Genomic DNA, 21250 nt, shown 5'->3' with positions numbered 1-21250 from the left:
ACAGCCCAAAGACATGCAAGTTAGGTGAACTGGAGATACAAAATTGTCTATGACTGTGTTTGACATTAAACTTGTGAACTGATTAATCTTGTGTAATGAGTAACTACCGTTCCTATCATGAATGTAACCAAAGTGTAAAACATGAAGTTAAAATCCTAATAAATAAATAAATAAATAAAGTATTATGTTTGCTAAATATTGTGTGTGCAAAACAGTAATTTGTGAATGTTTACTAGTGAAACTTTATTGAACAGTCTGCTGTGCAGTGGTTAAATATTCGAACATGAAAACATTTAAATGAAAAATAGCACAAAGGCAAATCCTGCAATTAAACCTTGTTTTTCAAGTAAAACAAAGATTGTACCTGGAGTAGTTTAGAAGGGGTGTAACTGCTAATGTCTACACACGAGGGAGTATAATAAAGGTAAAATGCCACATAATTCCCTGCCCAAAACATACACACAGAGAGGACGGTGGTCCCTGCTGAGTCTGGTTCCTCTCAAGGTTTCTTTCTGTAATTTTAAGGGAGTTTTTCCTTGCCACTGTCGCCCTCGGCTTGCTCAGTAGGGTTTTTTTGTCTGTTGGTCCTGGATTCTGTAAAGTTGCTTTAAGACTATGTCCATTGTAAAAAGCGCTATATAAATAAATTGGACTTGACTTGACACAGGTAAAACATTGCTATGTCCTGATATAAACAGTAAAACAACTGTTACAAGTTAAACCATGAAAAATGCATTTATTTCTTGTGTATAAAATCTTTTGCTACACTGTTTACATAACATTACTCATTTAAAGATTGCAGCAAATCCTGACAGTTATACTTTTCTGCTATAAGCTCTGCCATCTCATGTGCCTTGATGTTCCTAAGAATCTTCATCACATCAGATAAAACAGCCCTGTTGGGGACGAAAAACAAGCAATGAAAGGGTTTGAAGCTGCCACATTTACCATTACAAACAACCTTCATTTAACAACACTGGTGTTATTGCTCATTTATGTTGTTAGCCTCAACATGACATAAAACACATTACCTAAAGCTGGCTGAATGCTTGTTGTTGGATCCTTTCCCTAACAAATCAACAGTCTGTGAAAGGTGCTTGCTGAAGTTTTGCAGTTGAGACAGAGTCGCATTTCTCACATCCTCAAACCAGGATTTTGGAAAACAATCAGCTACCTATTGGACATATTTCAAAACATTACTCATAAAAAAATCAATGTGCTCAAAAAAAAAGGGTTTAGCACCTCTGTGCGGTACATGTACATTTACCTTTTTGCATTTGTGTATGACATGGCTCGGATCAGACTCATTGAGAAGAGTCATCATTAAGTAACGATTCAGAAGTTTGTCCAGCATCAACTCCTTCAGAAAGTCTTCAGATAATAAGCCATCCCATAATGCCATGTTTCCGAGCAACTATAATAAACAGCATTTTGAGAGAAATTAATATTTTACAGTAGAAGTTGAATGTTTACTAACACTTACTAAAGTATTATTTACAGTCTTATGAAAAGGTTTGGACACACTAGGTCACAGTACATATTTATTCTTCATTTTCTACAGGAAACAAATAAGTGGCCTTTTTCTGTAACTCTGAATGTGCATTTTTTAGTTAATTAGTTTTCCTTTTAATTTAGTACATAATCAGTAACTGTGTAAATCTGTTTTCCCTGTACAGGTTAACATAACCTTAAAAATAAATAAAAATGAAAAAACATGACATTTCACCAAGAGGTCCAACAGGTCTGGTGTCATTTTTCAGAGTAAAGTGGGTTTAAAGGTACACTGTTTTATCAAATTGTAATATATTGACCCAGCAAATTTGGCTATATTTACAGGAAAAAAAAAAATTTTTTTGTTATAGACAAATAAGCATGTGTCCTTAAGTCATCATCATTAAAATCTCAAGACTACCATGATGTCCCTTACAACTGTATTATGTAGCAAAGCAATATATATGAGGGTTCTTCAAAAAGTTTCTCTATTTATTTAAGAATTTCAAAAACAAAACAAATTACACCACTTTTCTACATAGTCACCTTCTGATGCATTTTTCCCAGCATCATACTAACATTAATGCCATCAGCAAAAAATTTTTTTGGTTGAGCATGTAGCCACGATGCACTGCTGCTTTCACATCATCACCACATGAAAACTAAAAAGGTGGAAATCAGATGGCTCTAAATCCGGACTATAAGCTCTCTCAGTCTCTCAGACACGACCAATTACTACTCCTCCCACCCTCATTGTTTCCAACCAAAATATAAAAGTGCAGAAACTTTTTGAGATCCCTCGTGGCAAAACATCATAAAAAATTTGAAAACAAAGACTGACTTTAATGTTTCCTACTGCATAATATCCAATGCTTATCACATTGTTTACATGAACACTGGCAAATGTCAAGCTTATATAAACAACTGTTATAATTAGGGTTTTTAAATGGAAGGTTTTAAATGTGTAGACACTACAATAGTGTTTTATAGCCAGTATTTTTTTTATACTAATAACAAACTGATCCTGATATGCCAACAAGTGTTTCTCTCAGTCACCTTTTTTTGATAATTTATTTTGATCTTTGAGCGTATGTGTAGGAAGGGGCAGACAGTTTAAAAAGAGACTGTGTATAGGAGAATGAATGTGTTACCACTTACTTGGAAGATAAAGAGAAAAAAGATTGTACCTTAACAGCACTCCAAAACTGAACATTCTGAAACTGGAACTGTGGGGATGTCTTATCATCCAAGTAACTGAAACATACAAAAAACATTCACTTAAAGTTCAGTATTCACAGTTATTATAATACTTAATATAACAGTGAAAGTTTGAACTTCTGCATTATTCTAGGTGAAATTACTGAAAATAAATATTGATTAAAATACACCTTGGGTTGTTTTGATTTTATTTTAAACAGGATTTTTTCCCCAAATCCACATGCTATTTTAAAATTATTAAATTAAATTGTATGACAAATAAACTACCATACAAATCATGACATCTGGTGATGGAACAGGACAAATCTGCATAATTCTGTACTTACACAACTTTCCCACATTCCATACCTGTAGACTGTGTATTCAAGCAAAATAATAAATACTTTATACACTGTTTATTATATCACTAGAGTGAACACTTCCATACTTACATTTTTGGATAAAGTGGGATGAACACGTCATTATCCACACCACTCCTGAGTCTCTGGATAACAGCTTCCACAAATGCCTGAAATAAATTATATTAACATTATTAACATTTTATCAGAAACCATAAACACTGCAGAAACATAGTACAAAACAGTACCTTCACAGGTTTGCTTTGTTCCCCATTAAAAACAGAGTAATCCTCCTGTATCCTCTTGCAAAGAGCTGTGAGACACTGAGACTGGTGAAAAGATAAGGGATCCCATACAAGCTCCACAAATCCTTTGGGGTATAGCAAGCAAACAATGAATTAGAGTATTTTATAGACAAGTATGTACAACTGCAATGATATTAAACGAAACTGACTGTGTATACAGAAAAATAAACTACTAAAAACAGCAATATTATTTTAAAAATTATACTTATTTATTTCAAAAACACTGAGACGTAATATACAATCCCTAATTCCTGACAATGCCAGACCTCATTCGGCACATGCTACAACAGTGTGGCTTTCTAAACACAGAGTGTGTGTGCTCGACTGGCCTGCCTGAAGTCCAATTCTGTATTCTATTGAATTATGGTGCATCATGCCATGTTAAATCAGGGCATGGCTTTAGTATGTGTTTAGTATGTGCCATTCAAAGACAGTCATATTAAAAATGCGCTGGTACTTAGGAAAACCCTGACTTACTTTAAAAAATATTATCAATACAGACTAAAATATGATAACCACAGTTAAGGATGGCAACTCAAGAAAGAAGGTATGTTTACCTTGTATTTTGGGCAGAACAGTCTTCTCTATTATAGCAGGCAGTGTTGTTTTATCAACATTCTCGGATTCCTCATAACCATGGCCATGACAGAACTTCTCGGCTGCAGAGTACCATGGCAGTGCCTCAAAATCTTCACCCTCTGCCTATCATAGGAGCATCAGTTTCAGAAATCAGAGCAGTGGCAAACAGTAACTCAGCGATCAAAACTACAGTAGTTAGAAAATATTTACTATGTGCGATATACGATACCGAGAGAGAATTCCAGCCTATAAGCTGGTGTCGTATTAGAGGAGCCAGGATTTTAGGAAGGCACAGACTGATGTAGGCATTAGTGTAAGATTCTGGAAATGAAACTCGCCACTCATCAAACCTGGATAGGATTTTTTTTACACTGGAGAAGTCCTCTTGAACATCAGAGAAAATTCCCTGACATTTCTGTAGTATGTCAGCTGTGGAATGACAACACATTTAATATAATTAACTGTAGTTCAGAAACACAGGTGAGAATAATTACTGGTTTTGTAATAATAAGATTGTGACAGTAATGAGAGTTGCAAGGATAATGTAGGATAGCCCAACAAAACAAGGTGCAGCAATAATATGCTAATATACACAGCTCGGTCGGTCAGCTCAGTTGCCTTTCACATTGTTGCTGTTCCTACAAAATTTTAGTCCCCGGTGCAGCACCCCAAATTACCAACATTATACTAGTGTGTAAAAGGGCGGCACAGTGGCTAAGTGGGTAGCACTGTCGCCATACAGCAAGAAGGTCCTTGGTTTTATCCCCAGGTGGGGCGGTCCGGGTCCTTTCTGTGTGGAGTTTGCATGTTTTCCCCGTGTCTGCGTGGGTTTCCTCCGGGTGCTCCGGTTTCCTCCCACAGTCCAAAAACACACAGCCAGGCTAATTGGAGACACTGAATTGTCCTACAGGTACCTGGCCGCTAGGATGCATAAAGCAGTGCATTGTAGTGCCGGTCCCAAGCCCGGATAAATAGGGAGGGTTGTGTCAGGAAGGGCATCCGGGATAAAAACTGTGCCAAATCAATAATGCGGATCATGATCCGCCAGCGACCCCTAACGGGAGCAGCCAAGGTGACAGATGGATGGATGGATGGATGGATAGACAGACAGATAGATAGATAGATACTAGTGTGTAAAAACATCTATGATGCCACTGTTGTGGAAGTGAAGTAATTTTACACATGCTATAGTACATCAAGATGTGGAATGAAACACATTATAGCTTGTTAGCTGCTTGATTAGATGCTTCAGTGCCAGTTTGTACAGTTTATGAGTACTTCCATAAAAATGAGGCAGCTTTTCACATTAGTATAATGCATAATATGTAAATACTAAATATTTAACTAACATGCAGAGGCCTTTTAGGTATAATAGGACCACAAACCAAAGATGTGCATGACAATGTGGACTTTATAACAACTGTGCATATCAGGACTATATTAAATGCCAGGCTGATGGTAGTTACTTGTACTACACATGTGAAATGCAGCAGATATGACCTGGCATAAAGACCTAAGTGACTTTCATAAGGGTTGAATACTTATGGACAGATGACTGGGTTAGAGTATTGCAACAATGGCAAGGGCTGCTCACAGGTAGCCTTGATGAGTACCCATCAACAGTGGTCTAAAAAGGGAGGCACGAACCAGAGTAAGCGATGCAAAAGAACACACAAGGAAGGATATGACATCTGGTACGGACCAACAAAAGAGCTGCTATGACTCAAACTGCAGGTCATTTTAATACTGGTGATGAGTGAATGTTACAACACAGTGTGGACTCTTTTACTAGCCTGATACAACCCAGCCCCATTCATAGAAGTGTTGGATTCATTAATATTAGTCTGTTTTCTCCAAGATTTGTCCTGGTACCATCTTTGTCTTTGCAGGTCAGAGCAGTTCTGACAGCATTATTATTAATATACAGTTTGATCATATAATGATGATATTTATCACCTCTTTTAGTCAGCAGTTCTGCCTTCTGGTCATCAGTTGGTTTCAAGTCAGCTGGAACACTCCCATAATCTTCCTCGAAAGGCTCACTGGAATATGATCAGAGGTTCCTATATCAGACAATATTTCACTCTACTATCTGTATACAATATACTACTATATGTAGCAAATGTACCTAGAATGCGAAATAAAAGAAATGGTTTGCTAAGTTTACTGGTCTACACAAAGCCATGACATCAAACCCTATTCAACACCTTGGGTTTCGAACTTGGCAAAGCAATACCCACATAGTACATGCTATTGAGGCTGATTGAAAGCAAATACACAATGTCATTCTTGTAGTGAATATGAGAATATAAAGTGGAGGCCATACAGCCACAAAACTAAGCAGACAAACATAATTTGAAAAATGATTTTTAGCAACTTCATTTAAAAGGAATGATGCCAAAGAGTCCAAATCATTTTGACTATGTACCTATATGAACCTATTGTAGCTACATTAAAGAACTTAAGTCAAAGTTCTTTTGAGCCAGTTTTAAGAACTGTATATTTGTGTAGCCTCTCACCTGTTGTTCGTTGAGCTGGTCTTCATTGCATCCCCATTTTTCTGTTGATTAGTGCCATCTAAAAAAACAAGTTTTGATAACTAAAAACATAATTTTATGATGATTTTTACATTAAAAGTGAGCTACTGGTAAGAAGTAGAAGACATTGACTTTCAGCTCTCACCCTAAGCTGCAAAATCTAGTACTTTAAATCTATTATTTTCCAAAAATAATAGCCAATATGTGTGTATAATAAAAATAATTACCAATACTGTGGCAATAGGTGCATCACTTACATGTCAGGTGTTGGAGGTTTGTAGACTGCTGCTGCACTGCTTCTCGCCTTTGAGACAACAGTGCCTCTGCCTGGTCAATATACAGACTGTGCATGTCCATCTCCACTGAGTTTATCAATGGCATCTGAAACAGCATAGCATAATATATTACAGCACTATACAGTATATAACACATGATATGTGAAACAATACCTTTACAGCACTTTTTAAATAGCACATCAGTCTTTTCATAAGCAATTCACAGTAAAAGTAGTCAGCCCAAGATCACTTATAAGGTCAAAATATCTTTATAAACCTTTTCCGATAGGCAATCCAGCAGGTTTTGAGTAAAGACACTCATGCTGCGGTAAAAGTGGAGCTGCTCAGCAGCGGGGTGATTCTCCAGACTCTCCAGTGAGCTCTTGGCACTCTCCATGTCCGATTGCATCCTTCTAAGCTCAGCTTCCCGTGCTCTGTGCACCTCTTTTAGAGACTCCAGCCTACAGAGATACAAAAACATCATGAGAATGTCTAAAGAAGAACTCAGCTTGGATTTTATATTCTAGTATATAGTATATATATAAAATGGGCTGCATTCCAAACACACACACACTGTACAAAATACATATGGTCACCAGGAATTCATTGATCGCACTACTGATTGTATAGTTACATAGTACGTACACACACATAGGCACATAGGTTGCCATTTATGACAGAGCCAGGAAATCATTTGTGTGTACTGTGTAAGTAATGTCAGTCAGTCACAACCATACATTTAACTCGTATGTTAAAAATGAGCAGGTAAGATGTCAGTTAAGTGTAAAGTTGTGTAGAAAACATTAAACATTAAATGCATGCTTGTACAGGAGGTAAAAGTAAAGAAGGGAACTGCTCTGTGTCTGCTGATCATATTTCAGGCCATGCTGTCAGAATAAATATTTGCTTAACAAATTAACAGGGACAGCCATGTGTTCATGAAAATGAAAATGAAAATATGAACACTGGGTTTTTACTGAACCCGAGCGCTTCACTGTTACACATGTGGACAGCAAAAATGATATGCTTCCAACTTTGTGGCAGCGGTTTAATTGAACTGAGTTGATTGTGAGCCAGGCCTGATAGAATAAGATAGTCCATCCAGTTCCAGCAGGAAACCAATCCACTGCAGGGCTAATAGACCACTACAATACTTGAATGCCTAAAACAAATGCAGCTACAGAAGTCATTTTAATTTTTTCTTATTTAATGTTAGGGTCGTTCCTTCACCATGGACCACATTGCAGCTACACTGGAGTGTTTTGTAATTTAAGGGCTCTGGTTGAATTAACTTGCTAATAACCTACTTGCTATTTAAATAACTTTTGTACATGTAAGACTTGTTCATTTGCATTTGGGCAATAGCCAATAGTAGAAACTCAAAATCAAAATATCAAAGATATCAAAATTTTTTTAAATGTTTCAGTTAAATGAAATCCCATTTTTATATACCTATACAGTGCTCAAGCTAAGTGAAAACTTACTTTCCAGTGATCCTTTTTTTAATAACACTGATGTTGATCGGTGGCAGTGTTTCAGGGATGTCAACCATTTTTTTCTGTCTGCGAGGTCTCACATGCTCTTTGCTTGGTTTCTAAAGAAAGAAAGAAGCATTTTGTTCAAATGCAGAAATCAGAACTAGATATCAAAGGAATGGAAGAAGGCCAACTGGACTGACAAATTCTGCTTTCTCCAAGACCGTGTGGGCACGTGTGCTCTGTTTACCCATGAAAAAAAAGCAAGAGGATGCTTTCTGTACTGGTAGTAGATACCACATGACTCATTTAGATGTATTTTGGAGTCCACTTCCCAGGGGACAGAATATTAGGCACATGGTAATGTAATAATGTTTTGGCTCATTAGTGCATACAACCATAATGAAAATTATTTAACCTACCTGGGGCCTTTTTACTCCTTTTCCTATCTGCTGCTCCTCCCAGAGGTGCTGGTCCTCCTCCTCTTGGCTATCTGAGCAGCTGCCCTCACTTCCACTAATACCTACCAAGCATCACACATATGTAGGCATTAAGCAGATTTGCATACAAATATCTGTACATTTGCTTATGTTATACCTTTTGGTCAGCAATGATTAAATACAAGAGTCCAAATAGAGGTGTGCTTTTTACATCAAACAGAATTAAAATGTAATGTACTTTTTGACCACATACTGGCACTATATACAAAAATGAGAAAAACAATGTAAACTGAGCATCATATACAGTAGATAATACATTTACATTTTCGGCATTTAGCAGACGCCTTTATCCAAAGCGACTTACAGTAGTGACAGTATACAGTGTAAGAAATTGAGGGTTAAAGGCCTTGCTCAAGGGCCCAACAGCTGCAACCTGGCAGTGGGGTGGTCTGGTGGGGCTTGAACCAGTGACCTTCTGATTATTAGTCCAGTACCTTAACTGCTAGGCTACAACTAGTAGTAGTTAAAGTCCCATTCCCATTCCATATAGCCCAAAGGATTTGTGGAGTTTGTATGGACGCTGCATATTTTCCATTGCTTACCCATTTTCTCAGCCATCCGCTCCCTAATCGTTTTAGGTTTAGGTGCAAAGTCAATCCTGCGTTCATGATCATCAGGCCCATCATCGCTGCCCTGATCCTCATCGCTCTCATCCTGCTGTCTGTCTTCGATCCCTGACTCATTTTCCTGATCTTCATCCAAGGGAATGTATTCACGCCGTGCTCTCGCTTTCCTCCTCTGTGCCTTAGCTGCACGGATCTTTTCAGCATTGGGAATGGTAACTGCAGAGAAAACAACATAAAAAATGCATTACTTAGCAGCCAATATTTTGACATTAGGGCAGTATTTAGGGTTTGTTACTTACGTCAGTCACTAAAGTGCAGACGTCAGTAAATACACAAGTAAAAATCACACAAACAGTTAAGACGTGCTAAGTAACCATGAAAATGTTTCCGAGCTGTCTACTCAAATGACAACTGGCTCTTTAGAATTAAAATCTGATTCACATCAGTATTTAGACCCTTTACTGTGGCACTAATTGTGGTCATGTGTATAACATTTTCATTCAAGGTTTCATTGGCCATCTGAGCAAGAAGAGCCTTGGTTAAGAAGGGAAGAAAGAACCCAACATTTACTTTAAATGAGTTCCAAAAGTCCTGTGAAGAAACATGAGTACATGTTTGACAGACAACAGTATTTACACTCCATAAATCAGGTCTTTATTGTACAGTGTGTCATAAAAGCACAGGAGAGCATGCTTGGAGTTTGTTAAATGCAATGTAAAGGATTCTGGCAGGAGGATTCTCTGGTCTGATAAGATGAAAATTTAACTGAACAGCAAGCCCTATGCCTGGTTAAAAAAACAGGCTCTGTTTATCACATGTTAAATACATCATTACAGTGAAACATGATGGTGGAAGCATCATGCTATGGGGGTACTTTTTAGCAGCAGGAACAGGGAGACTAATGAGAATTGATGAACAGATATACAGCCAAATATAGGAACATCCTTAAAGAAAACATCCTCTGGAACTGACACAGACTCAGACTAGGGTGACAGTTACCATTCAACAGTAAAAACAATGGCTTTGAGGAACAGTGGAATGGCTTTGGACCATTTTTTGGGTTCTCTTAAGTGGCCCAGGTAAAGCGCAGACTTAAACCGCATCATACAGCTCTCCCTACATCATACAACATCTGTGGCGGGACCTAAAGATGACAGTTCACACATGCTCATCATACGATCTGAAAAAGCCTGAAAGGATCTGCCATGACGAATGTGATAAGCAGCCCAAATCCAGGTGTGCAAACTTCTAGAGACGTATCCAAGAAGACTTGCAGCTGTTAACTGCTGTTAAGGGGCTTCTACAAATGATTAAACAAAAAGCCTGAAGAATGTAGTAAATAAAAGATTTCAGGTTTTAAATTTTTAATGAACTGATTTGTAGTCTACGCCTAAACAAAAATATTAAACACTAAATTTAAACATTAAAGTAATATTAAATAAATGTCTATAAATAGAACATTAAAGTAATATTAAATAAATGTCTATAAATTAGGGCTGTCAAACGATTACAATTTTTAATCGCGATTAATCTCAGAATTTCATATAGTTAATCGCGATTAATCGCATAAAAAAAAATCTGTGTAAATGTTATAGAAAACAAGGATTTTTAAGTGAAATGTTACAATTACAATGCTGAACACATTTTATGCTAAATGTACTGATGTTAAAAACTGCTGGGACAAGAGAAAACTGTAAGGGAGTTTTATTCACTCACATACTAGGCAGTAATACTATCCAGTGGTTTAATGGACGTTTCTACACGAACTGAGTGTGTTTAGACTAGGGTGGCCAGATTCATAGTAACAAAAAGGAGGACATAACACCCCAAAAAGCCGGACATCTTATTAGGAACAGGGGGACATGCTACTGCAACACACATAATGAATCCAGAACCCATATAACAGAGTTTTTGACCAATTTAAGCAAGAATTATATAACAAATGACCGTTTTACTCACTAAATGTTGTGTCTTTTCATATTTAGGTCCGTTCATCGCTGCCTCAAAAGTTTACTTTTTGGCATTTTCACCGCGTTCCTGATCATGAGAGCTGAGTGATTGACTCAGGTAGCGCGGTGTTTACAAAACAGAGAGGGCGGGCGAAATTCAACCACCCAATCACAGACTAGCATTTAGAGGGCGGACCTTCTCCGATTGGCCAGTGGTAGCGCTGTAAGCAGTGAAATGAGGCTGTTAAATCAATGAAATACAAAGCATTTGTTTTGACATGTACCTGAGCCAATGGTAAATAATATTGATCAAAAATGAAACCAGTTCACTCCAAAAGGAGGATTTTTAAGTGTCCCTCCTAGCGTTACGTGAATGGAGGACTGGCAGCTTCTTTATTATGCAAGTGCATTACTACGACGCTCGGTTACATTATGTTAACAAACCGCAAATAAAAAACTGTGGCAAGTCCGACATTAAAACGTTTGTTCTACCAGTCAAGTCTCAACATGAACTAGAATTTGCGTTAACGGCACTAATTTTTATAATCGCGTTAAATTGAGATTGCGTTAATGCGTTATTATCGCGTTAACTTCGACAGCCCTACTATAAATAGAAATAAATGCTAATGGATGGAATAAATGCTTTAAAAGGAGTAGAGTGCAATTTTAAACTTGATAGTCCACACGTATACAGACATAATAAGTGATTTAAATTTCATATTGTAAAAATTATAAATAACATAAATAAATCATCATAACAAAAGGCAACAATCCTAACATTGGTTCTCTAAATAAGTGGGGGATCCAAAAGCAGCTCAAAAACAACATACAGTTCACCAAGATATAAATCCTAATTTTCTTTACAGTGATAAATATTTTACACACTACCCGTTAAGTCATTTTATAAAACAATATCCCTTATATTTTGACACGACAGCCTAGTGTGATAATATTGTTGAAAAAAAGTTTAACTGATGAATATTGGTGTTAATACCTGAGATTACAGAGCCAGATGCTACTTCACACATCTCTTACCTTATCTATGGTGCATGCTTAGAATTTCTAACATTGTCTAACATTTTAAAAGAAAACCATTTCTCATTTTTTGTTGCCCTTATAGAGCATACCATGTGCATTGACATAAACCACTCCTCCTATTTACTCCACACTCCTTTTTGATCATGAGATAGGGTGAGTGAGTTACCTTTTTGAGTTTTAGAAGAGCTGGAAGAAGTAAAAGAGCTGGACGTGGTAGAGTTTGTTTCATCGTTGCTGTCTGGGGGCAGGTCCTCAGCTGAACTGCTCTCAGATTCTTCCTTCAGATCCACGTCTTTTGCATCTAAGCAGAATGAATTTGACAGATGTGTTTGTACAATTCAGCTTTTCAGTACAATTTAACTGTAAATGTGATTTACCTTGCTGAAGAAGATTTAATTTGACCGGTGATTGTTCCTTTTTACGAGCCTGGAAAACCACAGCTTTGTTTTCAGACCTTTTCAGTTTGAAGTCACATTCATCTGCACCTAGAAAGAGGACATGTGTGGTTGACATATACATACACGTATATTTTACGCTTAAATAACTAAAACGAATGTTTCCTTTAACAGGAATGTTTTAGCCTTCAGTCATCCATGCAAATCTTCATTCCAAAAAAGTTGGGACAGCATGTTAGATCATACTATGAAAAGTAAGCAGCGATTTGTAAATAATCTTTATCCTGTATTAAATTACCACATTGTAAAGGAAAACCAAAGTAGAGCAAGAAAGTCTGAAAAATGTAGTCAATAATATGTCGCAGCTTTAACACCTGCAAACAGATGTACATATTCCACCATGTGAAAATAGACCAGGCTTAATAATGACAAAATGGATCTGAAAGGTGAAAGTGGATTTACAGTGCTCTCTGTGCGCAACAGTTCTGTATCATCACCATACGTCATCAGTCAAGTGACGTCAGGGGATTCTGGGAACTTATGAGCTCATGCAAATGAAAGCGCATTACTTGCAGCTCTTGTATATTTATCCAATGACACTACATGAGCCACCAGAAAATGCAGTTGGCTAAAGCAAGATAAGGTGTCAGTAATAGTGAAGTATGCTGTTTTTAGTGGTTTCAATGTATCAGGTACTGTTGTATGATCTGTAGCATTATTATAGTCAGGCGTCAGTAACAGTAGATGCACCCTCTAACCAATTAAACATTCATTACGAGATTAAGGTTGTCAGTAGTTTAAAATGCATAAGGGACCAGTGAATGGTCAGTAGTAAAACCCATCCTCTTTTGAAAGAATGTATGATGGACTGCTGAGGTGGTTCCTCTAGGCTAGTTCTGAATTGTCAGTAGTTTTGTCAGTAGTAGAATGTATGAGGGACTGCTGTATGCTCAGTATCATTAGGGGTGTTTAGATGTCAGTAGTGATGAATTAGACTCACCCTCTCTCTCATGCTGGAAGCTGAGGTGGTTCCTCTTGGCTAGTTCTGAATTGTCAGTAGTTTTGTCAGTAGTAGAATGTATGATGGACTGCTGTATGCTCAGTATCATTAGGGGTGTTTAGATGTCAGTAGTGATGAATTAGACTCACCCTCTCTCTCATGCTGGAAGCTGAGGTGGTTCCTCTTGGCTAGTTCTGAATTGTCAGTAGTTTTGTCAGTAGTAGAATGTATGATGGACTGCTGTATGCTCAGTATCATTAGGGGTGTTTAGATGTCAGTAGTGATGAATTAGACTCACCCTCTCTCTCGTGCTGGAAGCTGAGAGGGTTCCTCTTGGCTAGTTCTGAATTGTCAGTAGTTTTGTCAGTAGTAGAATGTATGAGGGACTGCTGTATGCTCAGTATCATTAGGGGTGTTTAGATGTCAGTAGTGATGAATTAGACTCACCCTCTTTCTCGTGTAGGAAGCTGAGATGGTTCCTCTTGGCTAGTTCTGAATTGTCAGTAGTTTTGTCAGTAGTAGAATGTATGATGGACTGCTGTATGCTCAGTATCATTAGGGGTGTTTAGATGTCAGTAGTGATGAATTAGACTCACCCTCTTTCTCGTGTAGGAAGCTGAGATGGTTCCTCTTGGCTAGTTCTGAATTGTCAGTAGTTTTGTCAGTAGTAGAATGTATGATGGACTGCTGTATGCTCAGTATCATTAGGGGTGTTTAGATGTCAGTAGTGATGAATTAGACTCACCCTCTTTCTCGTGTAGGAAGCTGAGATGGTTCCTCTTGGCTAGTTCTGAATTGTCAGTAGTTTTGTCAGTAGTAGAATGTATGAGGGACTGCTGTATGCTCAGTATCATTAGGGGTGTTTAGATGTCAGTAGTGATGAATTAGACTCACCCTCTTTCTCGTGTAGGAAGCTGAGATGGTTCCTCTTGGCTAGTTCTGAATTGTCAGTAGTTTTGTCAGTAGTAGAATGTATGAGGGACTGCTGTATGCTCAGTATCATTAGGGGTGTTTAGATGTCAGTAGTGATGAATTAGACTCACCCTCTTTCTCGTGTAGGAAGCTGAGAGGGTTCCTCTTGGCTAGTTCTGAATTGTCAGTAGTTTTGTCAGTAGTAGAATGTATGAGGGACTGCTGTATGCTCAGTATCATTAGGAGTGTTTAGATGTCAGTAGTGATGAATTAGACTCACCCTCTTTCTCGTGTAGGAAGCTGAGAGGGTTCCTCTTGGCTGGTTCTGAATTGTCAGTAGTAGAATGTATGAGGGACTGCTGTATGCTCAGTATCATTAGGGGTGTTTAGATGTCAGTAGTGATGAATTAGACTCACCCTCTTTCTCGTGTAGGAAGCTGAGGTGGTTCCTCTTGGCTAGTTCTGAATTGTCAGTAGTTTTGTCAGTAGTAGAATGTATGAGGGACTGCTGTATGCTCAGTATCATTAGGAGTGTTTAGATGTCAGTAGTGATGAATTAGACTCACCCTCTTTCTCGTGTAGGAAGCCGAGATGGTTCCTCTTGGCTAGTTCTGAATTGTCAGTAGTTTTGTCAGTAGTAGAATGTATGATGGACTGCTGTATGCTCAGTATCATTAGGGGTGTTTAGATGTCAGTAGTGATGAATTAGACTCACCCTCTCTCTCGTGTAGGAAGCTGAGATGGTTCCTCTTGGCTAGTTCTGAATTGTCAGTAGTTTTGTCAGTAGTAGAATGTATGAGGGACTGCTGTATGCTCAGTATCATTAGGGGTGTTTAGATGTCAGTAGTGATGAATTAGACTCACCCTCTTTCTCGTGTAGGAAGCTGAGAGGGTTCCTCTTGGCTAGTTCTGAATTGTCAGTAGTTTTGTCAGTAGTAGAATGTATGATGGACTGCTGTATGCTCAGTATCATTAGGGGTGTTTAGATGTCAGTAGTGATGAATTAGACTCACCCTCTTTCTCGTGTAGGAAGCTGAGGTGGTTCCTCTTGGCTAGTTCTGAATTGTCAGTAGTTTTGTCAGTAGTAAAATGTATGATGGACTGCTGTATGCTCAGTATCATTAGGGGTGTTTAGATGTCAGTAGTGATGAATTAGACTCACCCTCTTTCTCGTGTAGGAAGCGGAGATGGTTCCTCTTGGCTAGTTCTGAATTGTCAGTAGTTTTGTCAGTAGTAGAATGTATGATGGACTGCTGTATGCTCAGTATCATTAGGGGTGTTTAGATGTCAGTAGTGATGAATTAGACTCACCCTCTTTCTCGTGTAGGAAGCTGAGGTGGTTCCTCTTGGCTAGTTCTGAATTGTCAGTAGTTTTGTCAGTAGTAAAATGTATGATGGACTGCTGTATGCTCAGTATCATTAGGGGTGTTTAGATGTCAGTAGTGATGAATTAGACTCACCCTCTTTCTCGTGTAGGAAGCTGAGATGGTTCCTCTTGGCTAGTTCTGAATTGTCAGTAGTTTTGTCAGTAGTAGAATGTATGATGGACTGCTGTATGCTCAGTATCATTAGGGGTGTTTAGATGTCAGTAGTGATGAATTAGACTCACCCTCTTTCTCGTGTAGGAAGCTGAGAGGGTTCCTCTTGGCTAGTTCTGAATTGTCAGTAGTTTTGTCAGTAGTAGAATGTATGATGGACTGCTGTATGCTCAGTATCATTAGGGGTGTTTAGATGTCAGTAGTGATGAATTAGACTCACCCTCTCTCTCGTGTAGGAAGCTGAGGTGGTTCCTCTTGGCTGGTTCTGGATTGTCAGTAGTTTTAAATGGATCAGGTGTACAGTCAGTAGCAGTGTATTCAGTACTGACTCTGTGTGGTGGAGTACTGCTGTTACTGTTAGGTTTAGAGCTGCATGTTATTCCTCTCCTCGCTACTTGAACCTGTTTACTGCTCTGTACTGAACTCTCTGATGGCTTTATCTCATCACTGGCTTCCTCATGCTCATCTTCATCACTCGATTCATCTTTCCGCTGCCGAAAATTCCTCCTCGCTTTCTTTTTAAACATGCTGCTGCTAACCTGAACGCAACAACAACATAACAGCAGCTCAAAGCATTTCCACTTCTGGGTCAATGCATTTCAAAATAAAAGTCCTCTGAATTCACTCTTTATTTGAAAAGGAAAAAATTTTTAATGAACTATTTACTTGATAAAATGATAATCTTCTTTTTTTCCTGAATTCTGTGATAAGAATGGGAAAATGTGTTCAGAAATACAGTATAAGAAAATCTGTGAAGCTATAGCAAATAGTTTTTTTCCCCCTGCTTAAAGGTCATTTTTATTATCCCAAGATCATGTTGTCCTTAGATCTTACTATTTATATTGAAGGTATTAATATAATGGATAAAAAAATAATAACCGATACATTAGGAACCTTCTTGTCCAAAAGATTTAGTATGAGTTTGTGACTATTTCTCACATATCTAAAGATAATAAAAATGGCATTTAGTTTGGACTTTATCTTATAAATTCTTCATTAATAATAAAATAAGAAGCCGCTCAGCGGTAAAAACACACGCTGGAACCAGAGCTGGGATCCCCAATACATCGTATCGAATCTCAGCTCTGCCTGCCGCTAGGCTAAGTGGCCACAGTGTTGTTCAGATATGGGTGGGATTAAGCCGGATAGGGTCTCTTTCTCATAACTGATGCAATTACGACCTCTGCTTGCTGGCTGACTGATGGCGCCTGCACAGAGACGAGAAAAGAGTGCTCTCAGGGTGTGTCTCTCCATACACGGTGCTGAGCTGCACTGCACTCGTCAAAGTGTAGGTGATAAGATGCATACGGAATGCTGCCCACGTGTCAGAGGGGGCGTGGGTTAGCTTCGTTCCCCTCAATCAAAGCGGGGAACGGCATTGGTGGAGAGGAAGCATGACGCAATCAGGTAATAGGACGCGCTAAAAAGGGGAGAAAATGCATAAATAAAAATATTAAAAGACAATAATAATAAAATAAGAGATATCGTTTTTAAAATACTTCACAGTATTGTGTCATTTTCCTTTTGGGGGGATGTGTTCTGGGATTTGGGGAAAAAATTGGTAAAGACATTCCAATTAAAAGCCGATATATTTTTATATATATTTAATAACCCTCTTTTTCAGCCGGTTGAATTTTATATAATTAACCTAATAATATTATTTTACTAGCTAAATATTATATTCATAAAACTTAAAATGCTAAAAACATATTGCCATCTTTTATTTATTTTATAAATTTAGATTTGAAACTACATTTGCAACAGTAAATTCCTTAAGCCCCCTTTTTAAAAAAGAAATTATGTAGATCGTTAAAAGCACTTTAGATTAATATAAAGATAACACATTTTCCAAGGAGAATTTTATCTTTTATTTTATATGTTATGCTATTGGAACAAGATTCCTTACATGATTTGTCATTTCTCTGGCTTTGTTTTCTTTGATGTTTTGTTTTATTGTTGTTGAACATATACTGTTTATTATTGTATTCATGTTAAATCAGATTTTTGGTAATATGTTCATATATATTAAGTGTACTGTTATGCTTACTGTATAGTTTCTTTAAATAAATTAAGAAAAATAAAAATATAAAGAAAGAAAGAAAACACTGCGGCTGCGTCTGTAATTGCTTGTTGCTGGGGTATTACACAAAAATTTTTGACATAATGGCATCAAGCAATTTACACAGAATCATTAGCTGCACATGTATGTTTGGAATCTCTTGTTCTTCCACTTCTCAAAATGCTTTTTTGGATTTACATCTGGTGACTATAGAGGTCGCTGTGACATTTAAACAAATGCTAAATGATTTATGCATTGCTCTGCTTTTATAACATGTTGTGATTAGTTATGTTCATAAATGCACAAGTGTATTGGTGTTTCCAGTAAATGGCTAGTAAATGTTAGTGATAAGTTACAATTTTGTATTGTACCTTTAATTAGTTTTAGATCCATTTATTACTTTTCAACATAAAAATAGAACAAAAGGTACTAATGACCCCAATAACAAGCAGTGGTACACCTTTATTTCTTTAAGAGTGAACTTTAAGAGTGTGAATAACCTAAATAACTGTTGGTCCTAATCGTCATCACCCATAATGATAAAGTGAAAACATGAAGTTGGAGTTTTTATTAATTAAATTATTAATTAAAAATCAAAAACCTTTTAATACATTGCAAAAACTTGTTGGCAGCAGATACAGTTTTGCAAATGGCCAGATAGCCAAACACAGGATGGTTCAAGTTTGTGCCAAGCTTCTTGCATTTTAAAACTATTGAAGTCACTGTGGTCCTGGGAACATTTTAAGTCTGAAATATTGTTTTATGATTGTTGCAATGATCTATGTCTTGCAACACTTTGATAACGGAAATACACAGATTGTTCCTTGAACATAATTCTGAAAATAATTCAAGCAATGCACACAATGCACATGACCACGATTTGGAATGTCACAACAAAGGTTTGATAAGTAAAATAGAGTTTTTTGCACAATAAAGTGTGCAAAATGTGAATACTTTCTGAATTCACCGTACATACAAAATACAAGACGCCTATTTATTTTCAGTGACTGGTTTATCCTGAACAGGGTCATGTTGGGTTAACCTGGGTGCAAAGCAGGAATAAACCCTGAAGAGGGAACCAAACCATTGCAGGGCAATACAAAATTACTCCCTCACTCATTCGCTCATTTATTGTGGGAAAATATTAAAGGAACAGTTAAAAAACAGCAAATGTTGAAGCAAAAGGTTTGTAAAGTATCACTTTATTCTAAATGAAGCTTTTTATTTTTTCATAAATGTTATGTGTTATTATTAACACTGTTGGCTCAATGCAAGCTGAATTTTCTGCCAGAATAAATTGAGTAATACATTATTAAAGAATAAAATGAAATAAGTATTATTGTTTGTGGGTCATTTATTCAATTATTTGCATTTTGATTTGGATTATTTGCTTTCCTCCTCTGTTGCTGTTTATATCACTTCTAGACCATCATTTAGTATTTACTTATATAACAAAGGTGAATTCCTCATTCATTTGTGGAGTACTGACAAGACAACATCCATTTTACAATTGCATTTATTTGTTTTATTGACCTGGGCACATATAATTAGAATGAACAACTCCAGCCTTAATAACTACCAGCCCTGCTAAACGTCAGTTAATACACCCTTTTCAGCAATGTGAAAGGTCTGTAAAAGGTCGTAACCAGAACCACACTATGTCAATATCAAAATACATTCCTAAGATAATATAATATTTCAACTAAAGAAAGACTTTTGGATGATTTCTGTAATCAGTTGAAAGTAGAACCTGAAAGTCTTGTTACACTAACATAACCTTCCAAAAATGTCATACCAACAGTCGAACATGTTGGTTGTAGTGTGAGAGTGAGGGAAAGCTTTGCTGCTTCAGACCATACAGGACCTGCCATAATTAACAAAGCCATGAATTCTGCTCTCTACCAGGAAATATCAAAGAATGCCTGGTCATCAGTCTGTGATCTGAGGCTCAAGCGTAACAGTGACAGATGATCTAGAGTACAATAACAAGTTTAAAATCAAATTAAGAAATGAATACATTTATAAATAGGATAATATTACATGTTGTACTCTATGAATTAAATTGATTTAAAAGGGATGAAACATTTCATTAATCTGGTCAAAGATTGTCTCTGGAATCAGGTATAATGTATTGAAAACCTGTCATCTCTAGACACTATGGCACCAAAGGCTGATTACTACACTTTTAAAGAACAAAGGGGCTGTAATGGTCAAGCAGCATGACCTTTAATGACCCATATGCTCTTTAAATGTTTAAAACGAACCCCTTTTATTGTTCTGCTTAAAAAAGCTGAATTGATTGCTGAATTGAAAGCAGCCTGTAGGATAGAGTATAGAATAACTGTCATTCACCAGTTGTCTCATTAGCATTAAATCACCAGTGCTAAGCCTGATAAAACACGTCACATATTTTTCCACCTTTAAGCACATGTTATGATTAATTCAAAGCAAGTGAAAGAATTGTAGTTTTGTATGCACCTGTGTTTCTAGAAACACTAAGTAACTGTTTCTAAGGGGTACAAAACATCACTGATCATATAACAGCAACACTATGAGTTGCATTTTGAACTATCTGATGCTTTTTAAAGAAACTACAGGACAGCTAGCAAGACATTGCAATGGTCCAATTAGAAAGTCATGGGACAACACATAATCATATAGTCATATCAAATGTTTTTTGCATCATTTAGGGGGAAAAAGGGTCTTTTTAAATTAATTTTTATGTTTTATTGCTGCGTTACTTGTGAGGGTCACGGTGGGTCCACTAGGCACAATTCATTAAGACTATGAACAGAACAACAATCCATCATTGGATCATTGCCAATCATGTCTGTATGCATGATCAGTTGAAAACAATTATAGGAACTATAATAAGCCCTGCACCTTGTAAGCGAAGTGAACGTGCTGGTTTGTAGTGCTTAATAACTCAGATACAGTGGAGCCAGAACATGTAACGCTTTATAGGTTGGTAAAAGTATTCTGTAATTAATGCAGAATTTAACTGGCAGCCAGTGTAGAGATGATAGAACAGGACTAACATGCTCAAACTTCACCTCTCTCACGAGGCACGCACCA

General features: G+C 37.2%; 1 protein-coding gene across 4 annotated transcripts; it reads right to left on the bottom strand.

Annotated features, from left to right (window-relative positions):
- Positions 1–716: 716 nt before the first annotated feature.
- On the bottom strand, positions 717–16650 carry gcfc2 (GC-rich sequence DNA-binding factor 2). 4 transcript variants are annotated; one of them, XM_063007679.1, is made up of 18 exons: positions 16337–16650; positions 12649–12756; positions 12438–12572; positions 9261–9500; positions 8641–8741; positions 8228–8337; positions 7021–7204; positions 6726–6849; positions 6451–6508; positions 5888–5973; positions 4161–4360; positions 3910–4054; positions 3296–3417; positions 3141–3217; positions 2679–2745; positions 1268–1414; positions 1032–1174; positions 717–896 (listed from the first exon to the last, which is right to left on the bottom strand). In XM_063007679.1, the coding sequence occupies exons 1-18, from the start codon at positions 16641–16643 to the stop codon at positions 782–784; spliced, it is 2469 nt and encodes an 822-aa protein (XP_062863749.1). In that variant the 5' UTR covers positions 16644–16650; the 3' UTR covers positions 717–781. The 4 variants fall into 4 exon arrangements, with proteins under 4 accessions (XP_062863749.1, XP_062863751.1, XP_062863752.1 ...); XM_063007681.1 differs by lacking the exon at positions 16337–16650 and adding an exon at positions 14114–14222; XM_063007682.1 differs by lacking the exon at positions 16337–16650 and adding an exon at positions 13965–14085.
- Between the last annotated feature and the right edge of the window lie 4600 nt (positions 16651–21250).

Source organism: Trichomycterus rosablanca, chromosome 13 (genome assembly GCF_030014385.1).
Source record: "Trichomycterus rosablanca isolate fTriRos1 chromosome 13, fTriRos1.hap1, whole genome shotgun sequence".
In the NCBI taxonomy this organism is placed as follows: Eukaryota; Metazoa; Chordata; class Actinopteri; order Siluriformes; family Trichomycteridae; genus Trichomycterus; species Trichomycterus rosablanca.
This window is presented reverse-complemented; position numbering and strand designations above follow the sequence as displayed.

Excerpts from the sequence above, each read along its gene's own strand:
- gcfc2 (XM_063007679.1), bottom strand. The coding sequence starts at position 16,643 with ATGTTTAAAAAGAAAGCGAGGAGGAATTTTCGGCAGCGGAAAGATGAA. Across the intron at positions 5,974-6,450 it reads ACCAGCTCAACGAACAACAG|TGAGCCTTTCGAGGAAGATT; the intron begins GTGAGAGGCTAC and ends ATCATATTCCAG. Across the intron at positions 4,361-5,887 it reads AGAACTGCTGACTAAAAGAG|CTGACATACTACAGAAATGT; the intron begins GTGATAAATATC and ends GTCATTCCACAG.